Source organism: Larus michahellis, chromosome 11 (assembly GCF_964199755.1).
Source record: "Larus michahellis chromosome 11, bLarMic1.1, whole genome shotgun sequence".
NCBI lineage: Eukaryota > Metazoa > Chordata > Aves > Charadriiformes > Laridae > Larus > Larus michahellis.
The window spans coordinates 9,859,071-9,884,356 of NC_133906.1; the positions used below are offsets into that span (position 1 = coordinate 9,859,071).

The following is a 25,286-nucleotide window of genomic DNA, read 5'->3' on the forward strand; positions in this document are numbered from 1 at the left end:
CAGTGAAGTTCCCTACGCCTGCAGAGCCCGACGAGCCTCTCTGCCTGGTAACTCTCTCAGCGGCACCGGGCTCCTGCTCTGTCCCAGCCGCAATAACGTTTCTTGCCTTCCCGCGGATCGCTGCTGCTAATTCCAGCACTTTGCCCAACGCCGCGAGTCGAGGGGCGGCATGGCAGCCGGCGGGCACCCACGCCGGCAACAAACACCAGCGCAAAACCCCTCTACCCAGCCGGCTGCCCGTGCAATTCCACACACACCAACCTTCCCACACACGAGCAACCGTGGCGCTCAGCCATGCCCGTGTCACCCCGTGTCGCTCCACGCACGCCCGCGGGGCGAAGTCCCGCTCCGCCGGGACGCCCGGCTCCTACCCCGGCCATTGGCCACCGGCCCGGCCAGGTGCGTTTGCCCCCCGCAGCCGGGCACAAAACGAGCCAAGACGGTGACAAAACCGCCGGGCGAAGTGGGCTCGGGTCAAGCTCCTGGGAGCTGAGGGCGCAGAGCCCGCCCGGGGGCTGCGGGACCCCCCGACAGAGCCCCCGCTCCGCCTCCCCCTCCCGCACGCCGCCCCTCTGTGGGGTCCCCCCCCGCCTTACCATCGCCGTGCCAGAGCTCCGCGGCGCACGGCCCGGCCCCCCGGCCGGGACTCCTCATCGCGGCGGCGGCGGGGCGGGATGGGGCCGCCCGGGCCGGTCTCCGGTGCTGTGCGGTGCGGTGCGGTGCCGGGGGGGGTGGGGGGTGGTCCGCGCTCTCCGCCCGCCGGGCTGCGGCGCTGCCTGCCGAGCGCAGGGCGCGCTGCCCCCGCCCCGCCGTTCCGCGGCCGCGGAGAGCGCCCGCCTCTGCGCCGCTCCGCCCCGGAGGGCAGCGGGGATGCTCGGCCCCGCAAACCCCCGGCGGTCCCTTCCCCAGCCCACCCCGAGAAAAGTTGGGTCCGTCCGGCCGCGGGGAGCCCGGGGGGCTGCGGGGCTGCCGTCCCCTCCGCGGGTCGAGGGTGGCTCTGCCCGTCTCGTCCCCCCCACCCCCGGCAGCCTCAGCGCTCCCCGGCACATGTGCCTCGAGTTTCCATCTCAGTGCTTTGGGTCGGGCAAGTCTCCCTTGGTCCTGGCGAAGACTTTCGGATGCTTCTCTCTCTCTCTCTCTCTCTCTCGGCTCTTAAAGCCAACGTCAGGGATTTGTGTGTGTGTTTGTTTGTTTGTTTGGGTGCAGAAATAGCAGAAAGGAAGCAGAGCCACGCTGCAAGTGCATTTTTCACTTGAGTGTCAGCCCAGTTCCTTTGACATTATTAGAGCTTTTGGCAGCTGAAAAATCTGGCCCTGTGACCCTTAACAAACCTCAGTCTTGACAAAGGTGGACACCCCAACCAGCTCTTCATCTGAATTTTTAAAATACCTATTGCAATATCGAAGTGAGCATAAAAACAGGATCTGAGCAGCTCCAGCCTCAGGTATGCTTGCCTTCCACACCTGGACTGCATTTTGTATTTTTTGGGTTTCAAGCTACAGTGCCTTTGACAGTTTCTCCTTTGGAAAGTGCCTGTAAACATCTCATGTAAACATAAGGCTCGGTACTGACAGCTGCAGGGAGGATTTCTGACCAGACCTGCTTTTGGAAATGAAGCGATACTTCTCCAGCTACCAGCACTCAGCTTCAGCTGCAGCTCCAGGGTTTAGCTGGATTCCCTCCATTCCTGGTATCTCCAGGCCTGCAGGAGACTAGGGTCCCCCATTCCCTTGGTATAACTATGTGGGCTCCATGTGTACCCTAAGAAACAGCCACTGCTGATACAGATAACTCACAAATTGAAACCCAATCCACAGGGCAAGGCCCTTCGTCTTGGCGTCTCCATCTCAATGTAACTTCTGGCTACAAGCGTTGGCAGATCTGACTCCAGGAGGCTGACTCTGTTGAGTGAAATCCATGGCACGGATTCAGGCAGACTGCTGGACTCATACAACACCTCTTGGGCTTTGTGGGTCACCCCGAGGGAGGTCACTGTGAGCCCTTCAGGCTGTCGTTTCTCAGAGCAGAACTGCACTGGAAAGGGGTGTTCCAGAGTACACACAAGTTCAGAGAAGTAAGTTGGTTTGTAGCCATCCGTTTCGTGCCCATTATTCACCATTTAGGTCCTTGCACCTGGAAAAGGGACATCTTTGGTTGTGTGTAGATGCAGGAGAAACCAGAGCACCCAACAAAGTGCAATATATGTTGCTTGCTGACAAGATACATAAGGTTTCAGAAATTAAATGTATATTGAACACAAGTTATTATCAACTTGTTTGATAGGACCCATTTTTTAAAGAAAGATCTGAGGATTTTTGGCAAAGATCTTTCAACTGATTTCTCAAAAAATTTGGTGGTATTTTCAGCTGTTGCAGGCAAACACGCCTTCCCAGGCTGCCAGACCTCGTGTTTGTTGCATGCATTTGTTCATCGCTATAGTAACTGAAAGACAGATAAAGAATAACATTAAGAAAATTAAAACTAGGATCAAATCCATGAAGGGACACCTTGGCATAGTTTGGATATTCTCAGACTTGCACCACCGAGGACAAAGTGGATGAGGCTGGGCTGGGTGCAGCTGAGAAGGGTCATTTTGAAACTGGAAGCTAAAGCGTTCCTGAAACACTTTTGTTTTGCCTTCATTTTCTTCTCTATAGTACCAACGTGAGCTTTCTGCACAACTCATTATTATAGCCTCCAGCTTTAATACTAAATCTATATATATGTGGCTTGATGTCTGCTCGCGGAACAAGCATTTGTAGCTCTTCCTGACAAGACCCGAGTCCGCAGAGCAGCTGCTCGCTTGCCTTCGCAGTTGTTCTGAGTCAGGATCTCCAGCAGCAGCTACTAACGAGCCTGATGGCACAAAAGGGAAAACATCAGAGTGTGGAGCCCTAAGCCAGGCACACGCTGCGGTTTGCACATGAGCAGGCAAACTGAAGTCAAACGGGTTTGTGCGCTTTCCTAGCAGGTGTTTAAATGCTTCGCTGGATTGAAAACCAGCAGCACTGTGGGTCAGCTGCTCACCTGCATCCGTCAAGTTGGAGAGTGATGGAAAAGAGAACCGAGCAGTTCCCTTCCTGCTGGCACCGCAGCAAACTCCTGTCCCAGCCTTGCTGTGCTCCAGCAGTCTTACAGAAAGGCACTTTGAAAACCTGAAAGCTAGAAGGCAGATTCAAAACTTGCAGTCAGGGGAGGGTCTTGACACCTTAGGTCCCTGTCTGCCCAGCCCCAGCGGCTGGAGCCAGGGATAAACCACGCTGTGCTGGTAGCAGTTTGGCTATGTCCTGCTGGAAGACCGGGCACAATCGCAGCCCGCACCCACCCATTGCACGAGCACTGGGTTCTGCTTGCGCTGTCTCTGCCACCCAATTCCTCCCCTCCTGACCCTTTGGTGTGTCCCTATCGCCAGTATTTGGAGGAGAGCAATACTCTACACCACCAGTACCAGGTGTACATAGAGCCATCTCTCCATCCAAGCAAAACCTACAGCAGCAAAGTGTTTTGCTGTCTGTAGCGTGGGCCGGGTGGATCGAGAGCCAAGGGAGGCATTTGCAGAAGCTTGAAAACAGCAGAGCCCCTTGCGTAGAGACACCTGAATGTGAGCAGTGCCCAAGCCGCGCCAGGCTGCCTGCCGCTGCTCCTCTGCTCGCCTGCTCCGAGGATCCAGGCACTCTCCTTGCTTTACCGTGAAGTAACGTGCACACCACGGAGTGGGAAACGGATTTTGATGCACGGAGGAGGCAAGGTGCAAGACCCTTCCATCGCCAGGTGTTTCTGAACCCCGACAAAAGGTCACGCCGAACCCCAGTGCTGTCACCGATTTTGGTCATATTACATCACACCTCCTCCTTTTAATGCAGATCCCCCTCCGGGATTATCAAAGAGTTTATTCAGCCTGAATGGGATGACTACAAAAATTTAATTAAATTTTTAAAAAGAAAAATTGGAAAGGATTAAAGAGGAAGATAAGGCAGTGGCTTTTTCCTCTCCCCCCCCCCCCCTCCCCTTTTTTCCTTCTGTAACAATAATAAAGCCAAAGATCTAGTTGAGAAAAAAAGTGTCTGAGTGATTCACTGGGACTGAATCACAGTCACTATGCAGTGGAATTCGCTGCCTTCGCTTCTGCAGTAGTAACTCCGTCGCTGCTTTAGATCACTGGCTGCGCTTTCAGGCACAGATATAAGACAGAGAGGGAGATAAAACCAACTTAACAGAGAGGCTTTTTGGTGTGCGCGGCGTGTTCCCTTTGAACACAGCATGGTCTCCTTTGCCCAGTTGTGTGGGATGGATTTTATTAAAAAGAGAGCCTGAATAAATTAAGTTTCTGAGGGTTATACCTGCCATTAGATCATGCAGTCCTCCCACTCTGCTGGGGAAGAACTTCTTTCTTTCTATTCCATTTTAAATGCAAGCTTCCCCACTCTCGCTGGGAGGTTACCTCTGAAGTAAGCACTCTGCCTGGGCCACGGCATCTGTTTGTACCCAGACCTAAGCTGGAAAGTCCAGATGCAGTACCCAAACACCTTGATCTGTCAGTGGTTTGGATACCAGTCCATTTTGCGAGGGAAACCATTGCGCAGAGGTGAGGCAGGAGGAAAATTCTGGTCTACATCTGATTTACAGCATCAGCTGATCTGGTGCTCGTCCTTACTTAGAATTATGTCTCACTGTTGTCACCACCTCCTTTCTTTACATTATTCATTATTCGGTCCAGGGAGCGCTCTGGATGCTACAGCATTGCCATGCATCCGGGTTCCTGGACTCATGATAAAAACGCTCAGCCTGAGATAAGATGGGAAGCAGCTGAAAACCAAAGTGATCAAAAAGAAGGGGATAACACTAGTGATACTTAAACAGACAGCCCTTTAAATAATCTAACTCCGACATCTACGGTTTGAAATCTCACTGTTTGCAGAGCACTTTGATTTATTCACCATACTTCATTTACAACACTACCTGGATATTTTAATCTTAAATCCAGTTTAAGGCAGGTCTGACTTTAAGCTTTGGAGGACAACATTTGCATTCATTTTTAACAGTGTAACTATCACTGTTCTTAATACAGACATCGTTAATTCAGGTTTCATCTGAGGGTCGCAAAATTATTTTGCAAGCATCGGAGCGACCCTTTGAGGTATTTATTATCTCAGGACCAAAGAAGAAACCAAAGCAAGGGGCAACCGTGTCAGCAGCAGCTGGAGCAGGGCCAGGCAGCTGCCTGCGGGACAGGGGCTCCCCTCCGCACAGCAGCGCAGCCCCTCCACGGCCGGTGCCTTGGGATGTCTTTCGCAAAAACCTCTCATCTCCATCTCCAGCACAGCCCCAACTTTGAAATGGCCAGAGATATGTAAGACCACCTACCCCTTTCCCGGTTCCAGTCATGCGAGGTGGAATATGAAATAAGTCTGATATCAGGGGACAAGTTTGTCTTTCTTTTTTACTGGAGACAATTTTTTTGGAGACAAATTCCCCATTTACAGTCTGTGAGCTGGAAACTACTAAACAATCCATCAGAAATTTAAGGATGAGGGAGGCAAAATGACAGCGGATAATAAAGCACCCTCAGCCTGCACAGATGTGGGCACCTGGAGAAGCGCTGGTGCTGCTGTAGCTCCACAGGGAAGGACAGGAGGCAGTGCCTGTGCTGGGGCTGCGTCCTCCTCGGCTCCCTCTTCTGCCTCCAGTAAAGCCACATCTGCCCTCAGGCTGGCGCTGCTGCCGGCTCTGTGTACATTTTGGGTTTTCCTCTCGAGCATGCACACCCACAGTGCTCCCCAAGCCCGAGTAGTGTCTGATGGGTTTGTGTCCTCTGCTCTTCAGCGTCCTTTGGCGTTTCCTCTGACTCCTCCTGGGAGAGGCTCTCGGAGTGCTGGGCCATCTCAGTCCTCTCTCCACAGGCCACAGAAGTGTGACAGAACTTTTCATCATTTTCTTTTAACTGGTTTAAAAAAAAATTGTGTATCTAATGAAAATTGGTTCTTTTCTCCTGCAAAGAAGTTTTGGAAGAAAAAGACCTGCCTGGGAGGCAGAATTACATCTCCCGCCTCCTGCCATCCCCCCAGTGCTGAGAGGCTCACAGCACCCCGGGGCATCGGGTGTTTGTCTTTCTGCACTGCAGGAGGCACTGGCTGCTGCTGCTGGGGCGTCAGGACCACACTGCTGAAACCAGAGCATAGATTCTGGTACCAACTGGCAAAAGAGAGAGAAGCCTTAGTGCAGCGCAGAGGCAGCTAGGGGCTGGCGACACCGGCATCACCTCTCCCACCAGGCAGCAGGGAGCACACCAGACACTGGGCCACGCTGGCATTATAGCCCTTCTTCCTATAAATCCTCACTGCCAGGAGGGAAGGTGACACAGACCCCTTCCCTTCCTTGTCCCTGACAGAGCAGAGGGATGAACTTGCTGTGAAAATGCAAGCAGGAGGAACCAAGCCACGGCACGCGTCCGGGCAGAAACCTCCTGGAGCTCCGAAGAGCCCAGAGGCTGCTCCGCACCCCATGCTCAGCCCGGCGGCAGCCAGGTCCTGCAGCCGTCTGCCACGGGCGAGATACCCTGAGCTGTAACCCCAGCTGCGTAGGAGCCCACGCTGGGCTTCATAATTTATATGCATATGAGTCTGCGTATATTTCCATGAGCACTGCATCTCCGAGTGAATAAGGATAACTATATGCAACTGTGAATAAAAGAGCTGAGTGAATCATTCATCATGGATTATTGATAGGATTAATTTTACCTCTTCTTCTGCTCTCAGGATGCCCACAAGCCCCCCTGAATTTATTTTCCCTCTTTTATTAAATATTTTTGAAGACGAAGTAGATTAAAGCCAAGTAATTTTTATCCTCTTTGCTTGGCTGAACAAGATGGTTGCAGCCAGGTTAACCACTGCAAATTCTTCGCAGAAAGCGAGTGTCTTCCCTTCTGGCATCGGAGCCTGGAAGCTTCAAAATCTTTCCCCCTGAATGGTCATGCATGAGAAGTGCAGTCACGGGGATCTAAGAGGAACATGAGCACCAGACAGGGGGACAAGCAGAAAGGAAGGGGTTTCAGGAGCTAGCTGGAGTAACTGACTGCCAGCTCAGGCAGGGCTCAGGCAGGGCTGCGCTCGGCTGCGGGATGGCGGGGGGAAAGGTGGTACAAGCTCAGCTCGACAGGTTCAACGCCCACGCGTCAGGAGGCTGTTAGAGCTCCTCTTTCTGACAACAAGGAGGAATCAGCTCCTCTGTGGACTCTTCAGGCAAAGTCCTGAGCCTCTACGCTGCCTGTGCTGGCCTTCCAGGCAGACTGCAAGGATGAAGGAGCCCGAGTCCGCCCAGGGCTGGGTACTGATGCTGCTGAAGGACCTCTGAAGGGTGGAGGGCAGAGCTGGCCTCCACCGGCAGACGGCAGGTCGCACCCTCACCCATTCCTAGCAGAGGAAGGAAACCTTCCTCTGGCAGGGCTCTGGTGGTTTTCCACGTGGAAAGCATGAGACCTCAGCGACACACTCACGACATCAGAGAATGGCCTAGCACATTTCAGTCATGATCCAGCAAAGCAATCCTGGGCTTAGCAGTCCTGCCCAAGCAGGGAGGAGGTTCGTGTGGATCAGGTTATCCTCTGCCATTTCTCATGTGTATTTCTTTTTCATGTGCAGCACTTTTCAGGTAGAGCAACTGGCTGGGAGCAGAACCTGCTCTTCACAAGATTTGAAGCCCATCGCATGGTTTAGCACAGCCAGGAGTTGGCTCCCCGGCGTTTTTGGCAAATGCTGGCTGATGCTCAGTCTTCTGCACGTGCTTCATGCCAAGAGTTTGGTAAGCCCGGTGCTTTCAGTCAAACTGTCCTTGTGCAGAAATTGAACCTGGCTCCATTTCCCACACCGGAGCAGTCGAAATTCATCTCTGCAGGAGCAGCAGCCTGCTAGGTTCTCCCGTGTTGTTGCCTCTCAGAGGACTTTCCTTTGCCCACAAAGACCTCTGCTTGCACGGAGATCCCAGTGTCCACACAACCATGCAGCTGGCAGCGTGAATGTCCATAAGCACCACACGCAAAGCGCTGCAGCCCCTGGGAATAAAACACTCATTCAAACCAATTTGATTCACACTGGTTTTGCACGTCAGCTCTTCTCCAGACAGGACATTGTCTGCGGGCATTTGTACGTCCCATTATTCAGTGTGACAAGCACGTCCTGTCGTGTCTCAGTGTGGCTTCCCCTTGGCCAGCCGCACGCCGTCCGGCACCACCCCGGATGATTTTACACAAACAGGCCAGCAATTGTTCCCTTGCAGATGGCTGCGAACTGCGCTGGGGACCAAGGCTGCTGTTTCCATGGCAGCACGTAGATGATTCCACTTGTTAGCAGCCCTACTATTAAAATACAAACAAAAATAAACCCGGAGAGTGACTTTTTCCTTTCCACTCCTTGTTCTTTGGGGAGCCTTCACCCTCTGCTCCGGGCTGGAAACCTCAGTCTGCGGCTGTGGCTTTTCCCACCGTGTTTCCCCAGGGCTGCTGGAGCTGCGTGAACAGTGGCAGCGGTGTGTGGAGCATCGCACGCCGCGCTGCACAGCCTCAGGAACACGGCCAGGTCGGCTGGGGTCAGCCCTGAGACGGGAGTCTGCGGGGTCACGGCCATTCGGCAAGAGGGAGGCTGGTCCCTGCAGCGAAGGGAGCCAGCAACCCCTGTGCTGCTCTGGGGTGCCCTGACTACCCAGAAGGAAAGCCTAGGCCCCTCTTGGAAATGGAAAACTATTTCCTAAGTCCTTTACTTGCTCAGTGGAGCAGCATTATTTCTGATCATTAATCTTCTGATCATCAAAAATCTTCAAAAAGAAAAGAAAAAATAAGACTTCTCTGTTCAGGCTGTTCAAAGAGAGAACAAACTGGAGCCTGCAGGTGGCTTGCGAACCCTTTCTGGCCGCTGCAGGCTGGATTAACACACAGTTATGGCCAATGTTCGCCCAAGGGCAGTGAGTGCCGGAGCCCGCAGCCAGCCTCCTGCACCCCGGCAGCCGCGATGGCTGGCACTTCCCAGAATGGTTTTTTCAAAGATGCTGGTGATCACTTTTGTGCTTGGCAAATACTGGCTGATGCTCAGTGTTCTGCACATGCTCCATGACAAGAGTTTGGTAAGCCCAGTGCCTTCAGTCAAACTGTCCATGTGCAGAAAGTGAACCCAGCTCCGTTTCCCACCCCGGAGACACTCGGTAATTTGCAACAGCTCAGCACATCAGAAGTTAAACCAGAGCTGCCCATCTCAGAGCTGCGATACCAATTTGTCTTGGGCTTGGACAAAACAGACAGGTGGCTAGTCCTCCTCCATGGCTAGGAATGGAAGTCGCGGCTGGGATTTGCAGAACTAGCCTGGGGTCTAATAAATGCAAAGACAATTAAGTATTTTCACTTCCAAGAAACAAATACCAGAAATTCTGCACCCAAGTTTAACTCGCTTGTTGTGCCACATTTAACCTTCAGTCCTTCTCACTTCTCCTTTCTGCAGTTTCCACACTGATTTTGGCAAAATACACTGCAACATTCGCACAGCCTTGAAGGGAAATTCATTATGCTGCTTCCCAAACACAGCAGATATTTTCAGCTAAATAACGGGCATAGTAGGCCAGGCCGGGCACAGGGGTGGAAGCGTTCAGCAAGAGAAAATCACCTTTCACCAGCAGCAGCTGCTGTGCTTCCTCTTGGAGGCCACACACAGTGAATTATTCGCGTGGCACGGTTTCTAGGGGGGAAAAAAAAAAAAGAAAGAGAAAAAATAGAAGAAAGGAAAGAAATGGCTGTCTCTGGTCCAGCCACAGCAGCCTAAAGCATCCCAGCAGTATTTAGCCCAGTTATTGTAGTGCTTGGGGAATAAAAGTGGCCCATCTAATACCGTACTTCATCTCTATCGTGGCTACTAGTGGCTACCTAAGGAGGAGGTTAAGAGGGAGCTGGACATGAAGGCTCAGGCACACACGCTGCATCCCTGGGACATTCTCCAAATTCTCCAAGCCAGCAGTGATCTGCAGTTAAAGAAGTCCCTTGGCCAGAGAGGATACCACTGCCTCAATTAATTGTTCTTCCATTAATTACTCCTGCCAGATTACAAATACATTTTTGGCATCTGGCAGCAAGGGGTTCCTGCATTAATTACCCCTTGCGTGAAGCACCCTTTTGCGTATCTGGAGTGTACCACAGGCCTGTTTCACCTGGTGCTTCCTACTCCGTGTGTGGGAAGAAGCAGGGAGCAGTCTTCCCCTGCTCACACAAACACACAGGCGCTCCCAGGGGCTCCTCCTGAAGCTAATGCTTTGATATGCAATAATGTTCCTGTTTCCTTCAGCAGGGCTGGCACTAGGTGTGGAGATCTTGACAGCCCTAAGAGCCTATGAACAGGTATACGTCTTAGTCGGAGAGGCAGAAACCAGCCTGGCCGTGGCGGTGGCACCCACAGGGCAGCGGAGCACGGCACAGAGCAGGCTCTTCCCGACGCCCTCTGCCCTGCAGTGGCAGACCTGCCAACGCGCGGGGTCACTCCGGCCGTGACTACCTCCATATCGTGGTTAGAGGAACCACAGATTCTCCCAAAAACTGGTGCCCAGCCTCCTGTGGTGGCTCCAGGCCACAGGCAAGGGCAGCCTCAACAGCTTTCATCCGTGTGAAACAACAATGCCATCCAGTGGCTGGCGTGCCCGCGCTCCCCTCGGCACAGCACCCCAACCGGCACAGCTTTACCTGCCTTGATTTGGGGTTTCTTAGTTTATTTTTGGCATACTACCTCGTCTCAAAATAAATACTCTCCAGTCTTAAATGCCGACTGTCAATGCCCTTCTGTGCCCAAGTGCTCTCCCACCAGCACACACACCAAGCGGAGCAGCCCCGTTCCTGCGTGACCCCGTCCCCACGTGCTGCCCTGCGCCCGCACTCACTCGCAGAGTGGCAGGGGACACTTGGCACTGCCAACTGTTGCATTTAGAGTAAATACTGATTTGGAAGAGAGTCCGGAGTCCAACTTAACGCTCACCCTCTAATGTGTCCAGCTCTAATGCTCACCTCCTCCATGTCTCAGGTTTTTTTAGACTGAGCAAATGAAGCTCATTTCAGTTCCTCTCCCTTCCTTGACAGCTCACTCTCTTTACCATCTTCCTGCCCCGCTTTGAGCTTTTTCTTACCTTCCTGAAGGCCAAGAATCTTGGAGGTTTTTCCCTTGCTGCCAGAAGGATGGACATGAAGGTCTCTCTGCTCCCATTTTGCCCATCATGATAACACTGTGTCTCTTCCTCCTCGCCTGAGCTGAGCCCCTGCCCTCGCTGTCCCTGCGCCGCATGCCTGATGGCTGCTAGAAAGCAGGATTACAGCCTCTTGGGGGTGCACTGAAAAATGATTTATCCTCCTCACTTTTTTCCAGTGATGACAGTGCCAAGGAAAAGAGTTTCCCTCCAAGTTTCTGAGACCTGTATTACTGCTAGATAAAAAAATTCAGAAACCCCATCATTTAGCTGTGCTTGACAACACCAACCTCTGCCTTAAGCCCTCTGTGGAAAACCATTTGCCTGCGCAGCTTGATTTGATACCACCTGCAGATAATTTGGGCCATCATTCACCTCTTCTGATATCGCCCACTTTGTGCCAGCGTGGCACGTCTGCCATCCCCAAGGATGCTGGCAAGCTGTCACCTACTGATTGCCACATTTGGAGCAAGCAGAGCTACCAGCCCGGGGATGCTCACTGGCTTCTCCAGCCCCAGTAATAAGGTCCCCATGGTCAGGAGTCCGCTTGTCAACTCTCCTCTGCTGTCTTTTAATTGAAATTGAAGTATTCTTGGGCAAGCAGCCTGCAAAAGAGGAAACAATAACAACATATCAGAGAAAGAACATTTGGTGGTGCATCTGAAACCTCTCCAAATCCTTGTCCCACTGACGTGGACCATGACCACCTCTTTTTAACACTGGCATTGTCCCTGGAGAAGGACCCCGGGGGAGTCCCCTGGGTTATTCGTGCAGTTGAGCATCCAATCTCCTCTACAGTTTGCTTCCTTAATTATTTTTAATCTTGACTATTATCGTTGTTGTTATTATTATTACTAACAAGTACTTCAAACTCTCAAAGGACATGATAACGTGCACTAATTAGCCTGCCAGATGGTGGCTGCCAAGAAGGCAGTGCAGAGCCTGGCATTCCCCGAGCTGCGGTCCGTGTCCGTGTCCGCCCCTCTCCCCTCCTGCCCCCTCCTCACTTTCCTCAGTCCCGCTGGCACAGGCTTCCCCGCTTGAACTGCACAAATCATGATTGCCAGCAGCTGAGCCAGTTCATTAGCTAATGAACTCGAGTGGCCAGCCAGTGCGTGTCCCCTCCGCAGGAGCTGCTCTGGCTGGGAAGACCAGCAGAGCTCTGCTCTTCCCTCATTCTCTCTCTGACCTTTATTATTCCAGCCTCCCGTCACATGGATGGTTTTCCTCAGTGGGTTACTCTTCCCCTAGCACACTGTATCTAATTGGATACTAGCCCGTGACCATCATAACAAACCCACAACACTCTCTGGCAACTACGTTCCTCTTTGCTAAACAATCCCTGGGGAAGCAGCAATATTTGTCCCTTCAAGCCAGGGCAGGGGTATGCATGGAGGCGGCGTGGATGCCATTCATGAGTTGGCATCAGCGCTGCTGCTCCCTGGCCTCCGAAAAGCTCCCACGAGGGGTTTTCTGCATGAGGCTCGCCCTGCGCTGGCAGAGGGCAGGGCTGGGTAGACCTAACCCATGCACCCCCCTTATCCACCCGGGCCCTCGGGAGATGCCTGTTGCCAAACGGAGATGCCTCCCACGGCCAGCCCAGCCCAGGGCTTTGGGACGGTGTTGCAGTGTCCCCAGCTGTGGTCTGCAGCGCAGCAGCGTGGGCAGCTCAGCCCGCCGGGGCAGGGAGCAGCACATGCCCTTACCTCAGCAGCCCGCGCAGGTCAGGCTGCAGCCCAGGGAACCCCTGCCTTTAAAAGAAGCCATGAGTCCATTTTTAGCCACAGTCATCATTCCTGCACAGAGCTGGAAGAACTATGGAGCTGTTTTCCCTAGCAAGGTCTCCTATGAGCTAGAGAGATGTGCGCCTCTAAGTGACTAATAACACATCAAGAAGCAGAGCACCCACTTGCAAATAGGGGGGAGCATCACCAGGCGAGTGGGACGGATTGTCATTTCCTGGGCAATGACGGAGGGCAGCAGCATTTGTCACTAAAGAGCCATGGCTGGGCAGCACGGGGCCCTGGGCTTGCAGTGATGAGTCAAATGGAGGTGCTTTGATCTGCCTCCCCTCCCTGATGGGCTTTCTGATTAAAAGGCAGAAAACGATCAGACACAAAGTGGAGCAAATTGACTCCATCCAATTCCTCTCCAAGCAAGGATGAAAAAAGGGCAAAGAGTAGAGCTAGTTCAATAGCAAAATAGCAATTGCAGAAAGATTTCCCAATCACCAGGCTGACTTTGCTGTTTCGTAGGAGAACACAGAGACCAGCAGCTACTGCTACTTGTGAGTATCCTGGACACTGCAAGAATTTTGCCCAAAGTAATCTTCCTCTTCAGTTCATTTAATCTCTGTCCTTCTTCCTTTTCCATCCCTCCTGAGAACTGACAGCTTCTCCCTTTGGAGTGGCACTGGTCCCTATGGGTAGCAGGATGTGACTGTTACCTATGGAGTGGGGTGGTGGCACAGCCTTCCCTTTCAGGGATGTACCAGGACCCCTTCTCCCTAACTGCAGCCAACCTGGGCTGTGCAATGAGCTGGGATCTCCAGGGCCTGTCCAGCCATGAGTTATACTCTCTGCTTTTGGTACTTGTCTCAGGCGGGATGAAGCTCCTGCCCTCTCTCTTCATCAGTGCCCCAGGATCCTACCATTCCCATTTACTTCTGCATAGCCCGAGTGAGGTGAGAGGATTCTCCCCATGCCTATCTTTCCAAAGTAGCCATCTCCCAATTTGTAGCTACAATTACCTGCATGCATTGTCCAGGCAAATGGTTGCTGAGTGCTCAGGAAAGCATCTAGCACGGGGTGTGTAACGCAAAGGTTGTTACTGTGCCTGCACCATGTACTCCCTAGCCACCCACTGGGGAAACCTAAATCAGACTTGTCCCCCTGGACGCACTCGATAGCTGGGAATAAAACAGACTTCCTCCAAGGGCTCTGAACTCCTCTCTAGAGAAGCATCTCCATGTCTGGAGAAACACCTCTATCTTTATCAGCAGGGCTTGAGAGGATGAATTCCCATCACGTGTCTAAAATTGGAGGATGTGGCTGTGCCCCAGATGTCGTCACAGCCTTAGCTGCTGCCCAGCCTGACACTGCTGGGAAATTGCAAACAGGAAGATGCTGCCAGCGCCAGCTCCCCCCATAGACACAAGGACACGTTTCTCAGCCTCTCCAGGAAGCTGCTCTGCTTCTTTAGACATTAATGTTAATCACTCATGCAACTGCCCTTATCGCTCCAGGTGCTGCTGAGATAAGAGGTGCCGCTCATGCTGTTAATGTAAATCTGCTCTCCTTTGGAGGAGAGGCTGTTTGTAAGCAGGGAAGAAGAGGATCGCTGGAAGCCCAGCGGCTGCTGACAGAGAGCTGTCACCCCAGCTTCTCCAGGGCTCCCAGGGATGCTGGGTGGCTGATTAAACTGAGGGCACTGAGTCATGGTATCATCATAAAAGACCAAAGCGCCCCGTTTTCAGAAGAACATCACTGAGAAAAGTCCCATCTCTTAGATTCACTGTGGAAAAACAAACTGATCACATTTCCAGGCAAGTAACATGGGGGATTTTGCATCTCAAAAGCTACTTTGTCTCTTTCCCTTGCTTTTCTTGGCCACTGAAAATCTGGAAATGCTACCAAAAATGTCACTTCCAAATCCGTGTGGTTTGAGCCCTGGCAGCTCCCTTCAGGGACGTGAATCTCATGGCTGCTATTTTACAGCAGGTGGAGGGAGGGATGCAACTCAATGCAAAGAGGGTTTGGATGCTGAGTGACTTGCCAAGGACAGAGCAGGGAACAGCGTGCTGTTGTCCTGTCCCCCCTCCCAGGTTCTTACCTTCAGGCTGCACCACCTGTGCAGCCTTCATAGCAGGGTCCAAAAATCATGGGGGAGCTTGGAGACATGGGGGCTGGAAGCTCTTTTCCACGTGACTGTAGCAGGAAAAGACCCCAGGCTTTGCTGTCAAATTATCACAGCCCCGTCATGCTGAAAGCTCTGCCTGCGGAACCAGAGTCAGAGAGCTGGGGCTTGGAAATGGCACAGCAGTGCTGGGCTTGGGGAAACACCTACGAGGTTGGGCATGTAAGTATGTACCCGGGCTGGTGTGCCGGGATGCCCACACCTGCACACTGCCAGCTCGACGAAGGCAGCATCCTCTGCCAGCAACATCATGTATTTGATTGCACAACAGAAATCACACTCAGCCTTTGGCCTGCAGTCATTGTGGCTGGAAGGAGACTACGTCCAGGAGGAAATATCTGTGAAAGCAGGCTGTTGTTTATGACAAGAACTTTACAGTCCCCCAGAGCAATCTTCAAAGAGAAGAATAAGTGTGGAAAGCACTTCTTAATCAGACACGTGGAGCTCGGGTTAGTAGTAAACTTGGTGCACATAATAAAAACTCGTCACACCTAGTGCAACAGCCGGGACTGGAGAAGACCCATCCTCCTACCTCTCCCTGTCTTCCCCTTGAGCCCACATCTCGAGCAGGGTGCCTGGGCACAAGCCCCATGGCTCCAGGCCAGGCTCTGCCCCAGCTCTGCACACAGCTTTGGGGACACTTGCCCACAATCACCACCTGATGTTTGCAGCTTGGATTTTTCTTTCATATTGCCAGGGCATCATCCATGATGATACCCCTACACCAGGCACCTGCACAGCACCCAGGACACTTTGTACTAGAGGGTAGGGATGAGTGGCAGAAAAAGGAATGGATTTTTATCCAGTGGCTTAGGAAGGGGTTTCTGATGTGGCCATCCCATGACTTTGAATGTTTTAGACCAGGATCTAAGCGGAGGGGTGCATGCCCCTTACTCAGTGGAAGAACTTGGAAGACGCCATGAATATGTCAGAGCAAAGCCTTTCTTCTGAGAAATATAAGTAGAAATATGGCACAGCAAACCCATAAAGCAATCCCGAGCAGCAAGTTCTTAGATGAAGACGCGGACACCCACAGGGCTCAGCCTCGCAAGCTCCCGGGGAGTCAGGGAAGAAGGGGGCCCAGCAGAGTCCCTGGATTGTGCTGAAGCCCTTGGGAGCTTTTCACCCACAGATAGACTACGTTAGCCCTAGCCACTGTCTGCTGAGTCCTTTGTCACCAGGCTATCTCCAGTGAGGACCATTTCTTTTTTTTTCCTTTTTCAGGAAATCCAGTGCCAATGCCTGCAGCTTGCTGCTTTCTATTTCCAGCTCAGTTTTGTCTGCTAGGGAAAGTTTACATGGGTAAACTCTGCACATGCTGGCATCACGCTAACTGCTTTAGTGCAGTCACAGGTCTGCAGAAGCAACTTCTTGCCATTACACAGAGCGTGTGTTTCCAGGAACAGGCGATGGAAGCGAGGAGAACAGCCCTCCATGCAGCAATCAGTGTCTCATATGCTTTCTAGAAGGGGAAGCAAACACCCATCAGCCACGACAACCTTTATTCCTTAAACTTCCCCAGAGGGAGCATTTCAAAGCATCAAAAGGATTTAAACCTGTCCGGCTGCTGCTGAGGCATAATTAACAGTTGCACAGTCAGCTCCAACTGCAGCTGACAAAGCTTTAGCAGCAATCCTCTATTTATCACACTCCTGGAGTATTTATAGATCCACAGCAAGGCAGGGGGGAGAGAGAGAAGCAGAATAACAGGTGAGCTGCTTAACAGGAGGGATAACATTTGCTTTCAGCTGCACGGCACTTCCTCGGCCCCTGGTGAAGCTTTAGGGGACAGGCACACGAGAGGCCCCAGGGTGCAGCCTGTCGGGGACACAGTGGTGGGTCCTCTTGGGTGGGAGATGTGGTGGGTCAGCGCCCCACTGAGGTGCTGAGGTCCTTTGGCAAAGAGGGGGATTTGGGCTGTTGCAGTTGGGTGCTGGGGGTAGACGAGCACCCTGTGCCCTCACCAGCAGCCTTTCATCACCAGGAATTGGCCCACAGTTGTCGCGGTCCCTTCCTGCTCCTCCACCAGGAGATGCAGGTGGTGAGAGGCCAGCCTGACCTCCCACAACACTGCCTATAAGCTGACCTTGGACTGTGTCATTTGTCTTTCCTCATCTCCCCTCTGTGTCATTTACAACCCAGGGCCTCTTCATAGCAACTGATATAAAAATAGCAGTTATCCTCAAGCTACCTTGCCAATCTGTGGGGAACAGAGAAAGGCTGGGTCACCGAGACGTTTGACTTGTGGGCTGGAAGGTGATGCTGGCACCGATGGGCTGGGAGATCTGGGCAAGCAGCCTGTGCAAGGACTGCCATCAAGATCCCAGCTGCTCTGGGCTGGAGAGGAGAGGGAAGGAGGTTGCCACCTCGGTTATCCTTTCCCAGGGAAAGCATCTCATAAAACTGCTCTCCTGGCTCTGAGCAGAAACCGCTCACATAAAAAGCCATTTCCCATCACAGAGGGCTGTGGGAACCGCTGCTCTGACAGTAATCTCTGTGCTAGCTTGCACCAGGCCGTGCCCAGGAATTATCAGCACTGGTTTTATTTCCTGCTGTGGCTTTATGACCCCACTGAGAACATAAATGCATCCAAGTCTAACTAAAACAATTTAATTTTCACCATAAACAGTCTTATGAAGAAAATTATGGCAATGCTATTCCAAAGGGGAGGGAAGGTCATAATCCTTGCAGGTAACAAGGCTTTTCTTCTCTACTGCCTTGCTGATTCTCTTCCGTTCAGACACAAAACTGCCCCATTACTCATTGCTGCATGGCTGATGCAGCCTCCCTGGGGAGTTGCCTCATGCTGCCCATGGCCTGCCAGGACCCTTGGCGAGAGGAGGTGCTGCAGCACCTGAGAGCTGCACCCCGCTGGCACCCAGAGCATGCCGAGCACGCCTGTCCCTCCAGCCCTGCAAGCCTCGCACTGGCCTCTCCATCAATTCAGCTTCATCTGACACTTACAAGCTTGCTCCAAGGACCTGCAAGCAGCTGGGCATCTCTTTAATCCATTTGACCACAAGAAGACATTTTCCTGAGCAGAGCCAGCAGGTTTCCTTTTCCATGCACTTTATTTACAACAGCGTCCTGTCCCTGGGCTCTGGAGTCACTGCCAAAGCTAGAGTTCCCTTCAGCACAATATCTCTGGTGCCACGTTTCTTGGATGAGGCCAGGGGAATAGTCACATATTAAATATGCAACACAAAAGGTGTTTTTACAGATGGAGTTCAAGGAAGAAAAGCTATTCTGGTACTTGGCAATGCTGTGGAGCCTCACAGCTCAGAGCAAGGACTCACCCCTGGGATGCAGAAGCAGAGCCAGCACGACGCTGCCTGTCCCAGCCCAGCAGAAAGGACCAGTCCTCGTGTCTGCTTCGGAGCCAGGTCCCCTCCATCAGTGCTGCAGGCAGAAGACAGCCCTGCCCGACAGCCATGGGTGGCAGCAACGTTTCTCCAGCTGCAGTCAGGATCCAGCCATTGCATTTGAAAGGCAGCACAAATTCTGGCAAACACTGGGAGAACCGTGGCCATTGCAAGCTATGGCACAGGTGTTCCTGATTTAGAGTTTATGAAGAGCAGCTGGTGATCTCAGATACCTTTTCTAGGGAAGAAATCTATAATCTCAGCTATAGAAGTCATGAGAACCTCAGTCTGTAAATAACAGCAGGGGAAAGCGCCTCTTCTCCCCTGCAGGAGACTGTCCTGAGCTACACACAGGGCCTGAGGGAGAACTATCAGCTGAACAAACTCCCAGCAGTTTCTGAAACTACTTTGTTTGTTTTTAAAGGAAGTGCTTTGCTGTCGCTGGGCTTGTTGCCATTGTTTTGTGACCGTTGAGGGGCTGTTAAACTCTATGCCATAGGGTGTTTGGAAAATAAATGAGCCTCTGCAATCCATTTCCTGCATTGACTCAGAGTGGCTGTCGGGGAAGAGAAGGGCAGTCCAAAATAAAGGCGGCAAAAGATGAATATACATCAGTGAGTGAGGGAGTGAGTGGGACGGGTGGTTCTTGTCCCCGGTGTAATCGGGCCATAGGCCCCATTGCTGCACGTCTCAGGAGGCAGGTGAGTGGCCTTGCTGTCTGGCACCCAAAGATGCCTTGGGGCATGCACTTCTCCACAATGCAATTTTCAAGGGACTGTGCCACAACAGAGGACGCTGGCATCCTTTCCCTAGTTATTCTGTGTAGGGCCATTATACAGGTGCTCGAGGTGCACATAGAATGAAACTCCAAGTAACAAGCTCCTGTTGCCTTTGTGAACCTCCCTGGTGGGTCCCAGCAGGCTGTGGCTCCTTTCCTGTCTGGGGGTGCACACCTTGAGCTGCACAACACAGGGGAGTTGCTTGCCTTCATGCCTAGCCTTGGAGGCGGGGGCTGTGCCTCCCCATGGGGAGGTGGGAAGCATCACCAGGGCTCCTCAGAGGAGCAGATGGCAGACCTTGCCTACAGCTCCTCTCTCCTTTGCCTTAGTGTCCTGTCTTGACCCTCCCTCCCCACAAAAAGCAATCAGATGGTGGTTAATGCCAGGGTGCCACGGGGAATGGGATTTTCAGACATAAAGCTTGGGTCGCTCACAGCCCTCTGGGGACAAACCCCTGCAAAGCCTCCTCCTGTGATTGCCACTGCCGCAGAGTGACACCTATTACTGCCTCAAGGACCGTGACAGTGCTTGTAACGCAGAGGGACGGCATTGTCCCATGCTGCTGGCCCTTATGGACAGTGTGAGGACCAGGCCACTTCCGAATGTCACCGGGTCAGTGAGGGACACTGTTCCATCCCGGAGGTGGCTCCAGCTCACCTCCTGCTTTTCCACATCCTGACAGTTGAGCAGTCTCTTGATGGGGCAGGGGCTCCCTAAACCACAGCAAAGGGTGCCACAATCAGCCGGAGGCACCCTTCTATCCAGCCCTGACCCAACCAGCCCTGCCCGGGGGCTGGGGGCTGGGATGCAGCACTTGGGCTTGAAAGCAGAGCGGTCTGACACCCTCTCTTCAACCCCTCTCTTCCACCAGTGCCGCGTCCCCCCCGGCGGACCGCGGAGCCCCGAGAACTGGAAAGGTCGGCTCAGTCTGTTCATCACGGCTCACTCGTGCCCCCCAGTGCCCACGAGAGACACCTATCCATGCGGGATAATCCCCAGTCCCCAAATCCTTTTGCCCCATGCCTGGTGCTGGCCATTCATCAAAGTCTTTTTTGCACGCTCTGACTGCACGTACCAAGTGCATCCCAAGCCCATCCCCATCAGAAATCGTTCCTCACACACAGGGCTACAAAGACACCTGGAAGTTCAAGTCTTCAGGGTCTGGGAGAGCATCCTTTTTCTCCTTGCTCTCCTCCTGCTGCACATGGTACCGCCGCTCAGCAAACTGCACTGCATTGTGGACGCTGTGGAAAGCCAACTGACCGCCACTGTCTGTCTTGCCAGCCCAGCCTCCCTGCCGGAGCAGGTGGCGGATGGAAGGGTTGCAGTTGGCCAGGAGCACCTCGACGCCAATCTCCTTATAGTCATGATGCATCTCCTTTAGCACAGAGAGGCCCCCGGTATCTATAAACTGCATTGCCCCACAGTCAAGGATTAAGGTGTGCATACCTACAGAGGGAGGGCAGGCATCTACTGGAGGCTTCTCAGCCCTTTTCTTGGCCTGTTTCAGGCAGTCAAACCTGGTGCCAAAAAAGCTCTTGCTGTTGGCTGTGTCTGCATTTGCCTGGGCCTCCACCCTTTGGTGCTTAGTGGCCAGCAGGATAGGATTTACCCCGGTTTTCTGGTAGAGAACAGCTTTGAAATAGTCCTTGTTGGCATAGTAGAGGGATGACTCGAAGCGGAAGATTTTGATGTTGACAATAGTGCTGAGCTGCTTGTAAGTGGACTGGTCCTCGTAGATTTCTGTGTTGCTGACCTTGCCCAGGAGTGTGGCCCTGGGTCTCTGCGTGCGGAAGATGACACAGAGCAGAGCGAAACAGACGCCCACGAGAAGCCCAATCTCTGTGGTGATCAGCGTGGAGGACAGCATGGTTGTCCACCACACCACTGTGTCCAGCTTGCTGAGCCGCCACATGCTGGGGGTGTCACGGAACTTCCTCAGGCCCCCCCGCAGGTTGGCAATGGTGACTACCCCCAGGATGGAGGTCTGCAGCGAGTAGAAGAGTGGGGCGATCCACAGCAGCACTAGCAGCAGCACCAGGGAGGTGACCAAGCCAGAGACCTGGGTCTGGGTCCCTGTGGACTCCTTCAGCAGAGTCTTGGTCAGGGCCGCAGAGCTAGCAAAGCAGTAGAAGAAAGAAGGGATCAGGTTGCACATGCCAATGGCAATCATCTCTTGGTTGGCACGGACAGCGTAGCCATGCTTTTTGCCAAAGATTTCTGCCAGGGAGACAGTCATGGCAAAGCCAATAACAGCAATAGGCAGAGCATCAACTGCCAGGCTGGAAAACAGGTTTATATCTGGTAGAGTGGGTTTCCTGAAACCGGTGGGGATATCCCCACAAACAGCAGACTTGTATCGCTCTTCGAAATTAAAGTAGTAAGATATTACTGTGGCTACAATGACCACCAGCAGCTCTATGGGGAGTGGGGCCTTCATCTTCTCCTTATACCTGTCATTGATCTCTTTGACGGGCACTATGATGGCCAAAGCAACCAGGCTGGTGACCAGGTCACAGATGTTGGTGTTCTGGATGTATCTGAAAAGGTCAACCCAGGTCAGGATGAAGGATCCCACCCCTTCATGACGAGGGATTTTCAGTCCCAGGAGAGACTTCATCTGGGAGGTGATAATGGTGAGGCTGGAGCCGGTCACAAAGCCACCGAGGAGAGGTTCTGACAGGTAGACAGCCACAAAGCCCAGCTGTAAAACCCCCAGCAGGATCTGAAAAGCAAGCCAGCCATACCTTTAGCATTGATGAGAAAGGCTGGAAGAGGTGGCTGGCAATTTGTGTCAGTTTGCTTCCACTTTAGCAGCTCTGGCTATTCTGTCTGCTGAGCATTCAGTGCGAGGCAGAGGACATTGTGTTCAGTAGTTAATCTGGGGTATGAAAAACTAAAGGGACCTACCTCTAACACTTGTCTGTGCCTAGAGATGCCATACAAAGAAGCCTACAAGGTCCTTGCTGCTGTCTCCTTAGAAGCGATAAGGGCACATATTTAACACTCAAAGTCCAGGCAGCAGCCCCATTACAGCAGCTCTGAGTATCACTCGGTGGCATAAAACCGGTGTGATGGACTGAATTTTATTTGTTCCAGTGAAAGAGCCCGAAGTTGTTCAGTGACAGCTAGGCCCAGGCAGTGGGGAGCCCCTTTGAAGGAGGGGCTGAAACCCTGCTGATGGCAGGGTCCTTCAAGGCTGTTCTTGCCAGCCCCAAACCTGCTCTAACCTGCACCAGGAGCCAGCCCAGCCCCAGGACTGATGTGGTGGGAAGCATGGTTCATAGTTCCTTCTCCTCCCTTGCTGTGTCTGATCCTAAGGATGTTTCAGACACATCCAAGGATCTGGATATCACATGGAGGGAAACAAAACCCCCCATTCAGCTGTGTTTGGGGGCTTCTAAATCACTACATTTGATTCAAGGGTGTTGGGGTCTAGTCACATCAGGAAAGGTTTCTCGTGACTTGTAAGTCTGAACCAAGACTGGAGCTCAGAGATCTTTAGCTCAGAGAAGTTCCTAGCAGGGAAAGAGAGAGGAAACAGCACAACAGTGAACATTTGTACCTGGTAAAGACCGACCAGAAAGCTTAAGGAAAGGGCCACAGTGATGGCGTAGCAGCTCCTGTCACAGGCACCCGTCCCATTGCTGGAGGAGGTGGAGTTGCCCGCCAGTGAAGATCCAGCGTTGTCATTGCTGTACCCTGCTAGCTGGAGGTGCCGGTTCACAGACTGCCCAATCATCAGGCACAGGACACCAAAGGAGCCCACGAAGTTATGGCGCGAAGTGGCCATAGCAACGTAGATGATATTGCAGAAGAAGTTGGTGTAGATTCCGTAGATGGGATCCTGGTTGGCTAACAGGGAGTAGGAGATGGACTGAGGGATGGCAACTATCCCCACCAGGAGCCCAGATACAACATCCCCAAGCAATTGCGTCTTGATGTTATACCGGGGAAGCCAGTCCAGCACTGGGAACAGCCGACAGAAGAAAGTGATGATGGTTTGATAATCGCACGTGCAGACCTCTCTGGCTTTCTTTAGGATGAGTTCCTTGGTGCTGAAGTCTGTGGGCTCATACTCCTCCAATTTGACACATATAAAATTGGCAGGAGTCTCTTCTGGCATTAGGGAGCCCAGTGCACCTTCGCTCTGTCCTGACTTCTGGCTCGATGTGTCCTCCATTGCACCAGGAGAGCTAAGGCAGGAGAGCAGACAGCCATGAACTGTTACAGTCATGTACATAATGTGCTTTGCTTAGCTCCAGGGCTCATGGAGATGGCATGGATAAATAAATAAAGGAAAATAACCTCAGGAAAATCAAACAGAAAAGCAATACCCCATAGTGCCAGTTGATTTGTTTGTTTTCAGTTATGGGACTGATCAACCACAACCCCGAGACCACGGTTTATACTGCATTCACACTGGCACAGATGCCCACACCAGGGATGGAGCTACAGACCCCTGTGATCCTTCCTAACATACCTTTTCTTATGAAACACAGCAGCAGGAAAGCTAAGATTAGAAAATATTATTTCACTGAAACTTCTTCGGGAAGCCTACATTGCTTGATGACACTTCCACTTAAGCAAAAACTATTTTGAAAATGCTGAGATATTCCAAGTGATGCTTTAGGAATGTAACATGTGGGTAAGGGAGGTAATTTTCAAAATAGTTTTTCCTTTAACATTTCAAAATTTTAAATTACACTGCTAGCTTGCATCAAACAGGCCCATCACAGGGGCTCCTATCTGCAGAATGAAAGCATCCTTTCTCAGTCTGGTTAAGTAACTCATTCCAAGTTTTTCAGTCAAAATGCAGCTGCAACAAAGCATACCTTTCTGCCATATCTGAACAATACATACAGAGAAAAAAGTCTCCCAAGAGGAGACCTTGAGTGGCTGCAGTCAGAAATCAAACTGAGACGATGAGAACTCCCACTCCCCTGCCCCATGGCTTCATTTCACATCACTTGTCCCAACCCAAATCTCTTACCTCTGTCTGCGGGGAGACACCCTGGGTGTTTTCTCACTACCCGGAGCTTCTCCCTGGCAGACAGACCTGTCTCTGAAAGCACGAGGCTCCGCAAACCTGTTTCCTTTTCCTTCCTTCTGGACCATGTGCCACTTGCCTTGAGAAGAGATCTGAGTTACTTAGCCAAGCGATCGGCCCTTTTATCTCCCTCCAGCCGATGAAGATGGTGCAGCCAGCCAAACAGAGCTGTATTTTGAAAACAAACATCGTTCTGGGAGCGTATTTTTGATGAAAACTTGTTTTGGCCATTAAGAATGACTGCAGAGGTTGAGAGAAGTGTTCCTGCCAGATAACAGTATTGCTGGTATCTGGAGATATGTTTACTAAACACGGGGAACAATGCAAAGAAATCTTCCTGCTGTTGCTCTGCCCCTCCTTGAATTGAGAGAGCATCATTGCCTGAGGTCTGCCAGGATTCTCCGCTCAGGTTTTCATCTACTCTGGACAAGCTTTTTTTTTTTTCAAAAAAAAACCAATCAAAAAGCAAAACTAGTTCCAGAATGACTTTTCTTTCCTGGTAGCTTTTCCACCAGCGTGCTGCCACCAGCCCCCTGTGCCACCTGGGCTGCACCGGGGCGGCAAAAAACAGAGTTCTGCCCTGGCAGCAAAGGTGTGATGATATGGGCTATTTCTAGGTAGATAGAAGAACTCAGTACGTGTCGAATCTGCACGATCCACATTTTGCACATGCCTTTTAAAGACAAGCACTAATTTTTTTAAGCACAAATAACAAAGGATTTTGCTTTGCAGAAGTAAGCACAATTTGGAAAAGTGCAGGGTTGCATTTCTTTTGTAGGTAAAGGTGACCAATTGCATTAGCAGCCAAGAAAAAGGGTAATGTCTTATCATCCTGAATTGAAACAGCAGCCTCATAAACAACAGCTGTAACTGTTGTGCCCTTGTGATCCCTGCCAACAACCTGCCTCAGACCTCCCAGTACACGCTCCCATTCACCTCGTTCTCCCCTTTCTTTTCCATCTCTTTTCCATCAACCTA

At 52.0% G+C, this 25,286-nt stretch overlaps 3 protein-coding genes across 11 annotated transcripts in view; all 3 read right to left on the reverse strand.

Annotated features, from left to right (window-relative positions):
• Nucleotides 1-711, reverse strand: part of HTR4 (5-hydroxytryptamine receptor 4) — a 139,075-nt gene extending 138,364 nt beyond the window's left edge. Inside the window, exon 1 of the mRNA XM_074603475.1 lies at nt 597-711. The gene's annotated coding sequence lies outside the window, so the exon portion shown is untranslated. The remainder of the gene's footprint in view (nt 1-596) is intronic.
• An 8,603-nt stretch (nt 712-9,314) lies between these two features.
• Nucleotides 9,315-25,286, reverse strand: part of LOC141749698 (sulfate transporter-like) — a 40,067-nt gene continuing 24,095 nt past the window's right edge. For 7 of the 9 annotated variants that reach the window (XM_074603626.1, XM_074603628.1, XM_074603632.1 and 4 more), the window contains exons 4-5: nt 11,654-11,807; nt 9,625-9,716 (exon numbers count right to left, since the gene is read on the reverse strand). In XM_074603626.1, the coding sequence (XP_074459727.1) occupies nt 9,697-9,716; nt 11,654-11,807 (174 nt within the window). In that variant the 3' untranslated portion in view covers nt 9,625-9,696. Of the gene's footprint in view, nt 9,354-9,586; nt 9,717-11,145; nt 11,808-25,286 lie in introns of those variants that run through there. The other 2 variants (XR_012589462.1, XR_012589464.1) reach the window with 2 other exon arrangements.
• LOC141749697 (sulfate transporter-like) lies at nt 17,849-24,215 on the reverse strand. The gene is made up of 2 exons (XM_074603624.1): nt 22,824-24,215; nt 17,849-21,983 (listed from the first exon to the last, which is right to left on the reverse strand). The coding sequence occupies exons 1-2, from the start codon at nt 23,499-23,501 to the stop codon at nt 20,385-20,387; spliced, it is 2,277 nt and encodes a 758-aa protein (XP_074459725.1). The 5' UTR covers nt 23,502-24,215; the 3' UTR covers nt 17,849-20,384.